Source organism: Lampris incognitus, chromosome 8, assembly GCF_029633865.1.
Source record: "Lampris incognitus isolate fLamInc1 chromosome 8, fLamInc1.hap2, whole genome shotgun sequence".
Classification (NCBI taxonomy): Eukaryota; Metazoa; Chordata; class Actinopteri; order Lampriformes; family Lampridae; genus Lampris; species Lampris incognitus.
This window is the reverse complement of record NC_079218.1, coordinates 3,865,361-3,880,790: the sequence shown is the minus strand read 5'-3', so window position 1 is coordinate 3,880,790 and position 15,430 is coordinate 3,865,361. Positions and strand designations below refer to the sequence as shown.

The following is a 15,430-nucleotide window of genomic DNA, read 5'->3' as shown; positions in this document are numbered from 1 at the left end:
GGGTTTTGAGACTATGTATAAGTTACCAGGCGTCCTACACAGGCAGGACGCTGCTGTTCCTTTCCTTCCTTGTGCTCTTTTTCTTTTTGTGGATTTCCCCCCTTTTTTCTCCCCAATTGTAGTCGGCCAATTGCCCCACTCTTCTGAGCCGTCCCGGTCGCTGCTCCGCCCCCTCGGAAGACTACCGCCTGCCTCCTCCGGCCGCTTCTTTTCACCTGACAGTGAGGAGTTTCACCAGGGAGACATAGCACATGGGAGGATCACACTCCCCCCCGAACAGACACACTGATCGACCAGAGGAGGCGCTAGTGCAGCGATCAGGGCACATACCCACACCCAGCTTCCCACTCGCACACACAGCACATTGTGTCTGTAGGGACGCCCGACCAAGCCGGAGGTAACACGAGGGTTCAAACCGGCGATCCCCATGTTGGTAGGGACCGGAATAGACCGCCACGCCCCCTGGACGCCCCCTCCCTTGTGCTTCTGTTCAGTGTGACACTGCCGTCCCTGTGTCGAGGGCAAAACAGCAGTTGGACAGGGGTGAGAACGTGGGGGTTAGTCATTCAGAGAGAATAGGGAGTGCATCCTCCAAAGATGAGTGTCTCTTACTGTTACTCTGTGTGTGTGTGTGTGTGTGTGTGTGTGTGTGTGTGTGTGTGTGTGTGCGTGTGCATGTGTGTGTGCGTGCACAACTCCCGCGTGGGTGTGACGTACCCTCATGTCTGTTTACCCTGAGCAGAATGTCTCCTCGCCCCGACCGCTTCCTCCGGGGTCTGAGGTAAAGGGAGGGTCGGCGACCCCCTTCTCACAGCCATCATGACACCCTCTCCGGAAAACGCCTCACACACAACGAGAGGACAGGACGCACACAGAGAGGCTCGCCGGGGCCCTCTGAGGCAGCGAGGGCACCGCGGACACGGCAGAAGCAGGAGGGGAGGGGCGGCCAGATGTGGCTTTCTGGTGGTAATCCCACCAACAACCTTGGAATTAATACAGAATAGGCCGATTCCACGCCTGAGACCGGTCGGAAAATTAAATTCTGACAAGAATTGTTTCTCGCTACACCGGATCCAAAAAGAGTATGACTGCCTCCAATCCACATTCACAAACCCCTTTGATGTTTTTTTTTTTTTCTGGGATAATTTTATGCCTACTTCTCATTTTCCATTTATGCTCACTTTTGAATTTTGATGGTGGCTGCAGGCGGTTTCCAGCTGATATGCATTATGGATTCTGTAATAATTCAAAGTTCTTTGTTAAGGAACAAACTCGTCATTTGGCCTCAACACGAATTTTCTAACTTATTGTGTTACCCGGGTTCCTTCTGTGAGCTCGGTGGGAGTTGTTGTGGGGCTAATCTCCACGCTTTTGGGCTACGCCAGGGTTAGATGCAGGTTAATGATCGCACTTCTTGTTTTGTCAGAAGTTTAATTGGACCGCTGAAACGATGCCGTTGCAGTGCGCCGGCGTTTCCGCTTGTGTATCTGTGTGGCTGCACGACTGCCTGCTCCAATCTGGTGTTTGCTCGGCTTATTCCTTGAGGGATGGTGAAACTTGAGAGGCCGCCTAAAATACTGTGCAGTAATTGGAATTGCGTTATCTTTAGTCTCATCAATTAATGTGCAATTTTCCATTTAATCACTAACACACTCGCTGCATTTGCAATTAAAATGAGGGCTGATAAGGAGAAGATGCCTCTCAGCTGATAGCAGCTGGAAAGGAACCAGGAGACACAACCAGTACACAAAATTACTGCAGACTTGCACCTATACGACACAAACAAGTGTGAATGCACAGCACACAGTCAGGATGATACTGTAATACAACGCTTATAAATACACACACACCTTACATGCACACACCTTACATGCACACACCTTACATGCACACACCTTACACCCACACACCTTACATACATACACCTTACAACCACACACCTTACATACATACACCTTACACCCACACACCTTACATACACACACCTTACACCCACACACCTTACACCCACACACCTTACATACATACAACTTACATGCACACAACTTACATGCACACACCTTACACCCACACACCTTACATACATACAACTTACATGCACACAACTTACATGCACACACCTTACACCCACACACCTTACACCCACACACCTTACATGCACACACATACATACACCTTACATGCACACACCTTACATACACACACCTTACACCCACACACCTTACATACATACACCTTACACCCACACACCTTACACCCACACACCTTACACCCACACACCTTACACCCACACACCTTACACCCACACACCTTACATACATACACCTTACACCCACACACCTTACATGCACACACCTTACATACACACACCTTACACCCACACACCTTACATGCATACACCTTACATACATACACCTTACACCCACACACCTTACACCCACACACCTTACATGCACACACCTTACACCCACACACCTTACACCCACACACCTTACATGCACACACCTTACACCCACACACCTTACATGCACAGACCTTACATACACACACCTTACATGCACACACCTTACATGCATACACCTTACATGCACACACCTTACATGCATACACCTTACATACACACACCTTACATACACACACCTTACATGCACACACCTTACATGCACACACCTTACATGCACACACCTTACATGCATACACCTTACATGCACACACCTTACACCCACACACCTTACATACATACACCTTACATGCACACACCTTACACCCACACACCTTACATGCACACACCTTACATACACACACCTTACATGCATACACCTTACATACATACACCTTACATGCATACACCTTACATGCATACACCTTACATGCATACACCTTACATGCACACACCTTACATACATACACCTTACACCCACACACCTTACACCCACACACCTTACACCCACACACCTTACATACATACACCTTACATACATACACCTTACATGCATACACCTTACATGCACACACCTTACACCCACACACCTTACATACACACACCTTACACCCACACACCTTACATACACACACCTTACATGCACACACCTTACATGCATACACCTTACATGCATACACCTTACACCCACACACCTTACATACACACACCTTACATGCACACACCTTACATGCACACACCTTACATGCACACACCTTACATGCATACACCTTACATGCATACACCTTACATGCACACACCTTACATGCACACACCTTACATACACACCTTACATGCATACACCTTACATGCATACACCTTACACCCACACACCTTACACCCACACACCTTACATGCACACACCTTACATACACACACCTTACATGCATACACCTTACATACATACACCTTACATGCATACACCTTACATGCATACACCTTACATGCATACACCTTACATGCACACACCTTACATACATACACCTTACACCCACACACCTTACACCCACACACCTTACACCCACACACCTTACATACATACACCTTACATACATACACCTTACATGCATACACCTTACATGCACACACCTTACACCCACACACCTTACATACACACACCTTACACCCACACACCTTACATACACACACCTTACATGCACACACCTTACATGCATACACCTTACATGCATACACCTTACACCCACACACCTTACATACACACACCTTACATGCACACACCTTACATGCACACACCTTACATGCACACACCTTACATGCATACACCTTACATGCATACACCTTACATGCACACACCTTACATGCACACACCTTACATACACACCTTACATGCATACACCTTACATGCATACACCTTACATGCACACACCTTACATACATACACCTTACATGCATACACCTTACATGCACACACCTTACATGCATACACCTTACATGCATACACCTTACACCCACACACCTTACACCCACACACCTTACATGCACACACCTTACATACACACACCTTACATGCATACACCTTACATGCACACACCTTACATGCACACAACTTACATACATACACCTTACATACATACACCTTACATACATACACCTTACATGCACACACCTTACATGCACACACCTTACATACATACACCTTACATGCATACAACTTACATACATACACCTTACATACATACACCTTACATGCACACACCTTACATGCACACACCTTACATACATACATCTTACATACACACACCTTACATGCACACACCTTACATGCGCACAACTTACATACATACACCTTACATGCACACACCTTCATGCACACAACTTACATACACACACCTTACATGCACACACATTACATACACAGTGAACACAAGACAACAGCTCAATGAGGGGGGGGGGTGCAAATTGAAAGCTTGGCTAATTAAAATCATACCCCACCACTTTACTTTGGTTAAAGGAAGTTTTAAGGATGTCCAGGTAGCACAGCGGTCTACTCTGTTTCCTACCAACACCGGGATCATCGGTCGAATCCCCGTGTTACCTCCGGCTTGGTCGGGAGTCCCTACAGACACAATTGGCCGTGTCTGCTGGTGGGAAGCCGGATGTGGGTAAATTGTCCCGTTTAAATTGTGGAGGGGTCTTAACTGGCATTGTTGACTTTTCCACTAAGAGGGATTGCCAGGTTCTGGGTTGCAATGAAAGATGAGCTCATTGGCGATTAACGTCTGTCTCTTGTTGTTCCATGTCTGGAGAAAAGGATGAGTCGTTCACTTCCTGCCTGACACTAATGACCCAAGAAAAAGATGAGTCCTTCACTTCCTGCCGGACACTAGTAACCCAAAAATCTAACTTAGAGAGGATCCTTGTGTTTGGGGAATGCCGGGCACGGCAAGCAAACGTGTGAGCCTACAGGAGCTACCTACAGGAGTTGCCCCACAGTAGGGTTTTTTTACCGCTGCAGAAAATAGCCTTGTATTTTCGCCTTACTCACTGAAACACACATTATGTACCATGTAATTAATTATGTCATGCTGCAAATCCTGGGCTTCAGTGGGAAAACTGATTTAAAGCTGTTCTGATGTTCTCCGGCAGCCCTGTAGCTCTGCTCTGCCTCTGCACCGGGAACCGAGACCTGCTCCATAATGAACCTGCTTCTGCAGCGGAAACCGAGACCTGCTCCATAATGAACCTGCTTCCTCCAGGTTAATGTCATGTGCTCCAAGTGCACGGGTAGACAGGCGTTTGCCGCCTCTATTTTATAATTGTGCGGAGCTTTGTGCGACATTAGCAAGCAACTGGTTTGTCGATCTACCTTGTAAATTTGTTCTCACACCTGTGAGTGCTTCAGAGCCATTTCTTCCAAGCGTTTACGTCCTTATTTGGAGTGTGCCAGGTTGAAAGAAAACTACGGCGCTGTTGAAGAGCAGTGTGTGTGTGTGCATGCATGCATGCCTGTGTGTATTTGTGGTGCTTATTTTTAGTGTGCTATTCAGAACTGAAATCCAGACACTGGTGTTGACTCTGTAGAAGAGGATGTGTAATGGTCCTGTGTTGACAAAGGAAACGTAATGATGATGACGTAAAACACAAGTTCCCACCAGAAACTCTGCACCATACTCTTCCTCGTAAGTGATTTTTTTTATAGATGAGCAATTCAGAAGAAGATTCCTTCTCAAGACCAGTGGAAAAATAAAATGAAGGATTTAAAGCATTGAAACATGTCATTTTCATGTAGCGTGCTCACATAGGGGGCGGCACGGCGGCGCAGTGGTTAGTGCAGTTGCCTCACGGCAAGAAGGTCCTGGGTTCGAGCCCCAGTAGTCCAAGGTTGGACTACCCACAGTCCAAAGACATGTAGGTCAGGTGATTCGGCCGTACTAAATTGCCCCGAGGTGTGAAGGTGTGTGTGTGTGTGTGTGTGTATGGGGGGGGGGCCTTGTGTGATGATGGACTGGCGGCCTGTCAGGGTGTCTCCCCGCCTGCCGCCTAGTGAATACTGGGATAGGCTCCAGCATCCCCACGACCCTGAGAGCAGGATAAGCGGTTGGGATAATGGATGGATGGATGGATGGATGCTCACATAGGTTACATGTAGCTTCAGGACGGAGCACCTGCTGTCTTGTAGTAAGTTAGGATGCAGGTAGGGGGGCTGCGTCTCCGGCGTGTGCATGTGGGTGTGTGTCTGTTCTGTATGTATGAGACGTGTGCATGAAACATACCCCCTTAAATGAACCAATTAGCTCCCGGGTGTGGGTGGGGGTAAGGGTGGTGTCGGGGGGACTGTTCCACAGGGTACAGCCCTCCGCCGTGTGGGGTCCCATCCAGTGGCAATTAGCCCACAGACAAGAGCCCCAATTAGCCCCTTGATTGACCTGTTGACAGAAACAACACCGGGAGCAAATGTGCAGAGACTGCTGAGGGGCAGTTGAGCGCTGCCGTGAGCGGCGGCTGGTAAGCAGGCGTAGCCATCTGTAACAGGTAAACGAGTCCGTTTGGCGTGAGATGAGATCGTTATGGTCACACTTGTACATGTTCGTGAAGTCGTGACAGAAAGACCACCTCGTGACTGGGCTTGTAAATGAGCGGATGCTGTTATCTCTGTGCTTCATAAGGGTTGTGTGTCACTTAGCATGAAAGAGAGGGGTAAAAAATGAGTCGAGGGAAACGGGTTGACGAGAAAAAGAGGAGAATCGGACAGCGGTTTCAAGGCCGGTCTCCCTATTATTTAATAATAGCAGCACCTGGTGGCTGGTACGGATATGGAATTTGCATCATTGCTTGCACTTGCCTCGGTCCTGGACCCTGCAAGGCCTCGACGCATCACAGACTGGTCACGTGTTGCCCCTCCAGAGGTTTCCTTCATGAACAGAAACAATGACTTGTCACCTCGTGTTGTTTGATTACTTTATATCGTCTTAATCTGTGTTCAGGCATTTACAGCCTCGTTATTTTTTGTGTGTCTTTGCAGTCTCAATGTGAAGCTATCCCATGATGCAACATGTGTCCCCAGCACCAGCAGTGACAATGATGGCCACCCAGAGCGTTCCTCCACCGTCCTATCAGGAGAGCCAACAGGTCAGTTTTCTTGCTCGGTGCTCATCCTGCACTATGAAGGACGAGGGTATTCTCAACACGAAGTTGCACCGGGGTGGCACAGTGGTTAGCGCGGTCGCCTCACAGCAAGAAGGTCCTGGGTTCGAGCCCCGGGGTAGGCCAATCTTGGGGGTCGTCCCGGGGTGTCCTCTGTGTGGAGTTTGCATGTTCTGCCCTTCCGGGTGCTCCGGTTTCCTCCCACAGTCCAAAGACATGTAGGTCAGGTGAATCGGCCCCACTCCACTGCCCCTAGGTGTCGGCGTCCGGGTGGCGTAGCGGTCTGTTCCGTTGCCTACCAACAGGGGGCTCTCCGGTTCGAATCCCCGTGTTACCTCCAGCTTAGTTGGACGTCCCTACAGACACAATTGGCTGTGTCTGCAGGTGGGAAGCCGGATGTGGGTATGTGCCTGGTTGCTGCACTAGCGCCTCCTCTGGTCAGTCTGGGCTTGGATAATGGATGGATGGATGTAGCGCCACACATCTAAGACGGTGTCTCTTGTTGAAGAGAGGCCATGTAGGGTGATGACAGCGGTACTCCGCTCACCTGTGACCCTTTGTCACCGCCGTCACCACGGGCGTGAGAGCGGTTGCGTCCGCTGTCCTCGCCAACCTGGATGTTAAACGATATAAGTGTGCAAAGTGAGAAAAGGGTCAAGCCCCGGGCTGTTATATGCAACCCGACACACAGCGCCACCAACAGGTCGTGCGGTCAGTGGAGCGTAACTCAGCCGGAGCCCTGCCACAGGAACGGGGTAAATAAATGAATAAATAGTTAAATAAAACGTTGTCCGGCATGGCAGCTTTCCCAATGATTGGAGGGAGAGGGGTTCATCAGACTGCCTCACCCTCCTCCTCCCCCCCCCCCCCCCCCCCGTCCACACCCGCTTCCGTCCTCTTTTGCCCAGAGGATTAGTGCCGGGGGAGAGCTCCTGAGCTGCAGTCTGCACTCGGCAAATGCAAATGAGAGCTAGTTAAGTGTGAAGAAGCTAATTTATTTCCCATTTGGTGCTGGGATTAAGACTTGAGGCTTCCTCTACCCCCACCCCCCACCCTACCCCGCCTCTCCCACCTCCAACAACCACCTCAAAACTGGTGTTGAGGGGGGTTAGTCTTATTTTCCGTGCGAGAGAGAGACAGTGAAGGGGAAATGAGTGTGGGGAAGGGAGAAGGGGGGGGGGTAAAAGGAGGGAGACAATAGTCAGAGCTCATAAAGCATGTCATTTCACCAGATTGCAACTCTCAGTCCCCTCAGCTCGTTCAACACGACAGATAGCCCCCGAAGAAGTTAACCGGTTGCATAGTGGTTTCATGTCGAACCCGGTGATGCTTCCAGAGTACAGTCAATTCTTCTGGTTCCTCAAAGAACCTTTGATAGCAACCGACTCCCACGCAGTTAGCAGGGAGGGGGTGTTAACGTGTACATCTGCAACCAAATTAGCTGCTGGTGACTCAGACTGCAATATTGCTCTCAGTCACAGTGGTGAGTCTCCGCTGTGATCACGCAGAGCTTTCCCGATCATTTCCATTGATGAGGAATCTGTGTATGACCTGTGTGTAAATCATTACATCAGAGAATCTACCCCGTCTCACTGTGTGTAAATCATTATATCAGAGAATCTACCCCGAATCACTGTGTGTAAATCATTATATCAGAGAATCTACCCCGTCTCACTGTGTGTAAATCATTATATCAGAGAATCTACCCCGTCTCACTGTGTGTAAATCATTATATCAGAGAATCTACCCCGTCTCACTGTGTGTAAATCATTATATCAGAGAATCTACCCCGTCTCATGTGTATAAATCATTATATCAGAGAATCTACCCCGTCTCACTGTCTATAAATCATTATATCAGAGAATCTACCCCGTCTCACCGTCTATAAATCATTACATCAGAGAATCTACCCCGTCTCACTGTGTATAAATCATTATATCAGAGAATCTACCCCGTCTCACTGTGTGTAAATCATTATATCAGAGAATCTACCCCGTCTCACTGTATATAAATCATTATATCAGAGAGTCTACCCCGTCTCACTGTGTGTAAATCATTATATCAGAGAATCTACCCCATCTCACTGTATATAAATCATTATATCAGAGAGTCTACCCCGTCTCACTGTGTGTAAATCATTATATCAGAGAATCTACCCCGTCTCACTGTGTGTAAATCATTATATCAGAGAATCTACCCCGTCTCACTGTATATAAATCATTATATCAGAGAATCTACCCCGTCTCACCGTCTATAAATCATTACATCAGAGAATCTACCCCGTCTCACTGTGTATAAATCATTATATCAGAGAATCTACCCCGTCTCACTGTGTGTAAATCATTACATCAGAGAATCTACCCCGTCTCACTGTCTATAAATCATTATATCAGAGAATCTACCCTGTCTCACTGTGTGTAAATCATTATATCGGAGAATCTACCCCGTCTCACTGTGTGTAAATCATTATATCAGAGAATCTACCCCGTCTCACTGTGTGTAAATCATTATATCAGAGAATCTACCCCGTCTCACTGTGTGTAAATCATTACATCAGAGAATCTACCCCGTCTCACTGTGTATAAATCATTATATCAGAGAATCTACCCCGTCTCACTGTGTGTAAATCATTATATCAGAGAATCTACCCCGTCTCACTGTGTATAAATCATTACATCAGAGAATCTACCCCGTCTCACTGTGTATAAATCATTATATCAGAGAATCTACCCCGTCTCACTGTCTATAAATCATTATATCAGAGAATCTACCCCATCTCACTGTGTGTAAATCATTATATCAGAGAATCTACCCCGTCTCACTGTCTATAAATCATTATATCAGAGAATCTACCCCGTCTCACTGTGTGTAAATCATTATATCAGAGAATCTACCCCGTCTCACTGTGTGTAAATCATTATATCAGAGAATCTACCCCGTCTCACTGTATATAAATCATTATATCAGAGAATCTACCCCGTCTCACTGTGTGTAAATCATTATATCAGAGAATCTACCCCATCTCACTGTATATAAATCATTACATCAGAGAGTCTACCCCGTCTCACTGTGTATAAATCATTATATCAGAGAATCTACCCCGTCTCACTGTGTATAAATCATTATATCAGAGAATCTACCCCGTCTCACTGTGTGTAAATCATTATATCAGAGAATCTACCCCGTCTCACTGTGTGTAAATCATTATATCAGAGAATCTACCCCGTCTCACTGTCTATAAATCATTATATCAGAGAATTTACCCCGTCTCACTGTGTGTAAATCATTATATCAGAGAATCTACCCCGTCTCACTGTGTGTAAATCATTATATCAGAGAATCTACCCCGTCTCACTGTGTGTAAATCATTATATCAGAGAATTTACCCCGTCTCACTGTGTATAAATCATTATATCAGAGAATCTACCCCGTCTCACTGTGTATAAATCATTATATCAGAGAATTTACCCCGTCTCACTGTGTATAAATCATTATATCAGAGAATCTACCCCGTCTCACTGTATATAAATCATTATATCAGAGAATCTACCCCGTCTCACTGTGTGTAAATCATTATATCAGAGAATCTACCCCGTCTCACTGTGTGTAAATCATTATATCAGAGAATCTACCCCGTCTCACTGTGTATAAATCATTATATCAGAGAATCTACCCCGTCTCACTGTGTATAAATCATTATATCAGAGAATCTACCCCGTCTCACTGTATATAAATCATTATATCAGAGAATCTACCCCGTCTCACTGTATATAAATCATTATATCAGAGAATTTACCCCGTCTCACTGTGTGTAAATCATTATATCAGAGAATCTACCCCGTCTCACTGTGTGTAAATCATTATATCAGAGAATCTACCCCGTCTCACTCTATATAAATCATTATATCAGAGAATCTACCCCGTCTCACTGTGTATAAATCATTATATCAGAGAATCTACCCCATCTCACTGTGTGTAAATCATTACGTCAGAGAATCTACCCCGTCTCACTGTGTGTAAATCATTACGTCAGAGAATCTACCCCGTCTCACTGTGTGTAAATCATTATATCAGAGAATCTACCCCGTCTCACTGTGTATAAATCATTATATCGGAGAATCTACCCCGTCTCACTGTATATAAATCATTATATCAGAGAATCTACCCCGTCTCACTGTGTATAAATCATTATATCAGAGAATCTACCCCGTCTCACTGTGTATAAATCATTATATCAGAGAATCTACCCCGTCTCACTGTGTATAAATCATTACATCAGAGAATCTACCCCGTCTCACTGTGTATAAATCATTATATCAGAGAATCTACCCCGTCTCACTGTGTGTAAATCATTATATCAGAGAATCTACCCCGTCTCACTGTATATAAATCATTATATCAGAGAATCTACCCCGTCTCACTGTGTGTAAATCATTATATCAGAGAATCTACCCCGTCTCACTGTATATAAATCATTATATCAGAGAATCTATCCCGTCTCACTGTGTGTAAATCATTATATCAGAGAATCTACCCCGTCTCACTGTATATAAATCATTATATCAGAGAATCTACCCCGTCTCACTGTATATAAATCATTATATCAGAGAATTTACCCCGTCTCACTGTGTGTAAATCATTATATCGAAGAATTTACCCCGTCTCACTGTATATAAATCATTATATCAGAGAATCTACCCCGTCTCACTGTGTGTAAATCATTATATCAGAGAATCTACCCCGTCTCACTGTATATAAATCATTATATCAGAGAATCTACCCCGTCTCACTGTGTGTAAATCATTATATCAGAGAATCTACCCCGTCTCACTGTATATAAATCATTATATCAGAGAATCTACCCCGTCTCACTGTATATAAATCATTATATCAGAGAATTTACCCCGTCTCACTGTGTGTAAATCATTATATCGAAGAATTTACCCCGTCTCATCATTATATCAGAGAATCTACCCCGTCTCATGTTGTAATTAACCACTTTATTGCTAGGCTGGTGTCAGCCAGCAGGGCTTCCTTCCAGCAATTTATTTTGTTTGTTTGTTTGGATTGTTCCCCTTTTTTTCCCCAAACTGTACCCATCCAATTACCCCAGTCTTCCGAGCTGTCCAGGTTGCTGCTCCACCCCCTCTGCTGATCCGGGGAGGGCTGCAGACTACCACATGCCTCCTCCCATACATGTGGAGTCACCAGCCACTTCTTCTCACCTGACAGTGAGGAGTTTCTCCAGGGGGACGTAGTGGGAGGATCACGCTATTCCCCCCAGTCACCCCCCCAAACAGGTGCCCTGACCAACCAAAGGAGGCGCTAGAGCAGCAACCAGGACACATACCCACATCTGGCTTCCCACCCACAGACACAGCCAATTGTGTCTGTAGGAATCGCCCGACCAAGCCGGAGGTAACATGGGGATTTGAACTGGCGATCCTTGTGTTGGTGGGCACCAGAATAGACCACTACGCTACCCGGACGCCCCTTCCAGCCATTTTGTAAATTGGGGGCTGTGAGTATAAGCAACGTTGTGGCGCACCCTGATGATGAAGACACACGGGGAAGCCTGTCTAACATACGGGTGTGTGTTTATGACGAAGCGGTACACTTTTGGGGTTTGGGGGTCTTCATGAAAATGTTATTGCTGGCAGCGATGATGTTCAGCCAGTCTGGAAAAATACCTGCCCACAAAAAGATGTTGATGCAGAGCCAGCATCTCAGCCTGGACACCAGAGATAAAGCGGCCCGTTGTCCAAAGACGGACACGGAGGGGCGGGACTCGCGAGGCGGGAGATTTGCGAGGCCCCTCATGTGAACTCAAAAGGGGAAAATTAGAAAGTGTCTCCCTGATTTTCATGCAGGTAAAATCCTTTGCAGGTTAACTAACATGGTTTGACTTGGTTCCTTTATCCGGGCGTGGCACAGAATTATCAGAGCTGCAGTAATGAGCAGAATTCTACATAACCACTGTTTATTTTCTTCTGGAAGACCCAGGTGGCTCGGCGGATTGTAAATTATGCACAACCCAAGAGCAGTGCTGCGAGATCCAGCCCCGGTTGTCTGTGATTCGCTCCGGTGTTGTTGTTTAAGTTCAAAGTTTTGCCCAACAGGAAGGAGTATGTGATATTTATATTTCCCACGTACCCGCTGCGTTACCATGGTACACATACTAATGACCGAGCTTGATGGAATCAGTGTCGTAGGTACCGTGCAGAATCCAAATGCATGTCCCCGAGTTGCTTCGCTGTTGCTGAATCCATCGAGGAGGTAAAGCGTTACTGTTTTGTGTTTTTTTATTTGTTGTGCACAATTGTTGTCATGCAATTGGGTGTCTTATGACACGACTTTTTGTCATGATGACACAAGCGGACCGTTGCACCGGGCCGTTGTGGTGAAGAAGGAGCTGAGCCGGAAGGCGAGGCTCTCCATTTACCAGTCAGGCTTCATTCCAACCCTCAGCTGAAATGAGTTTCCTCCGTAGGGCGTCTGGGCTCAGCCTTAGAGATAGGGCGAGGAGCTCGGACACCCGCAGGGAGCTCGGAGTAGAGCCGCTGCTCCTTCACATCGAAAGGAGCCAGCTGAGGTGGTTCGGGCATCTGGTCAGGATGCCTCCTGGGACGCCTTCCTTTGGAGGTTTTCCGGGCACGTCCAACTGGGAGGAGACCCCGGGGTAGACCCAGAACTCGCTGGAGGGACTCCATGTCCAGTCTGGCCTGGGAACGCTGCCTGGAGTGCCCTACTTAGCTTGCTTCCACCGCGACCCGCCCCTGGAGAAGCAGCTGATGATGAGATGAGATACAAGTGGGATTTCCTCTACTGCCACATCCTGTCAACATCAAGTAGCTGAAGTGTGTCAGTCATTTTGTGGATGGTGCAGAAAATTCTCCTCATCTAAGAATTTACAACTTCTTTGGTGTTTTTTTTGTGTGTGGAGAGTTTAGGTTAGCGACTGTACAAAATCTGTCTACATCCTGGTTTGGTCATTGACGACTTCACAACAGACTGCTCACATTGCGAGCAATTACCCGTTGCTGAAAGGACAATCTGCGTCAGTTTTATTTTGTTTAGTTTAGGCAGAAGAATCGTTATATTTCTTAAACTTTTAAGTTGAAAAGCAGGTACTTCACATCAGAACTCAAAACATCAGTGGTAATATTGCATAGTAACACTGAGATTAGCGGTGTTACTAGGCAATATTACCATGGGGCAGCGACCGGGACGGCTCGGAAGAGTGGGGTAATCGGCCGGATACAGTTGGGGAGAAAAATGGGGGAGAGAAAAAAAAAAGTAAGCAGAGTGATCTTTCCATGCCTCCCCAGATGACGGGTACCACCCAGCAGACCACCAAGACCCCGCAGGTCCATATCCCAGCTGCCCCGGCGGCAGGAAACACCCCTGTCAGTGTGACCCTGGACCCCCAGGCTCAGCTGGAGTCTGACAAAAGAGCCGTTTACAGGTAAGGCAGTCCATTAATGGCTTTGAGGTGTTTCGTATATGCAGCAGCCTTTATGTCTGGCTGGGCTGGGGGAGGGAGGGAGGGAGGGGAGGGGGGGGGTTAAAAATCCTTCCAAGGCTTATGCAAGTTATCACACAATTTGCCCAAAATATATGCAAACATTGACCCAGATACTGAAGGGGCTCCGCTGTCTCGGTCGTTTGGCTCTGCAAACAGCAGATGGCTGCAGCTGAAAAGTGAAGCCGATGAACCTGTTGGCATGCCGTTGTTTCTGAAACTCCTGGTATGCCAACTTCCCTTCCAACCCCGGTGGAAAAAAACAAAACAAGACGATGAATTATTAATGCGTATACACTCACCCGCATATGCATTTAGCATAGAAACATAAAAACACCTGCATATGTCCAGATCTTGCTGCCCCTTCCCACAAAAATAATGATAAAAAAAATGCAAATGTTTGAAAATGAGTCAGCTGAGCCCCAGTATATCCTATTAAGTTTAAGAAAAGGCCCTTATAGAAAGGATTTGTCTTCGGGGGACGGGGGCGTCCAGGTAGCGTAGGGGTCTACTCCGTTGCCTACCAACACGGGGATCGCAGGTTTGAATCCCCGCGTTACCTCCGGCTTGGTCGGGCGCCCCTACAGACACAGTCGGCTGTTTCTGCGGGTGGGAAGCCGGATGTGGGTGTGTGTCCCGGTCGCTACACTAGCGCCTCCTCTGGTCGGTTGGGGCACCTGTTGAGGGGGAACTGGGGGGAACAGCGTGATCCTCCCACGCGCTACGTCCCCCTGGTGAAACTCCTCACTGTCAGGTGAAAAGAAGCGGCTGGTGACTCCACATGTATGGGAGGAGGCATGTGGTAGTCTGCAGCCAGAGGGGGT

The 15,430-nt window shown here is 47.0% G+C and overlaps 1 protein-coding gene across 1 annotated transcript in view; it reads left to right on the top strand.

Moving 5' to 3' along the window:
• The window catches only part of pknox2 (pbx/knotted 1 homeobox 2), a 169,534-nt gene that overhangs the window by 90,817 nt on the left and 63,287 nt on the right, over positions 1 to 15,430 (top strand). Inside the window, exons 3-4 of the mRNA XM_056284506.1 lie at positions 6,963 to 7,069; positions 14,413 to 14,549. Of these exons, the coding sequence (XP_056140481.1) occupies positions 6,983 to 7,069; positions 14,413 to 14,549 (224 nt within the window). The 5' untranslated portion in view covers positions 6,963 to 6,982. The remainder of the gene's footprint in view (positions 1 to 6,962; positions 7,070 to 14,412; positions 14,550 to 15,430) is intronic.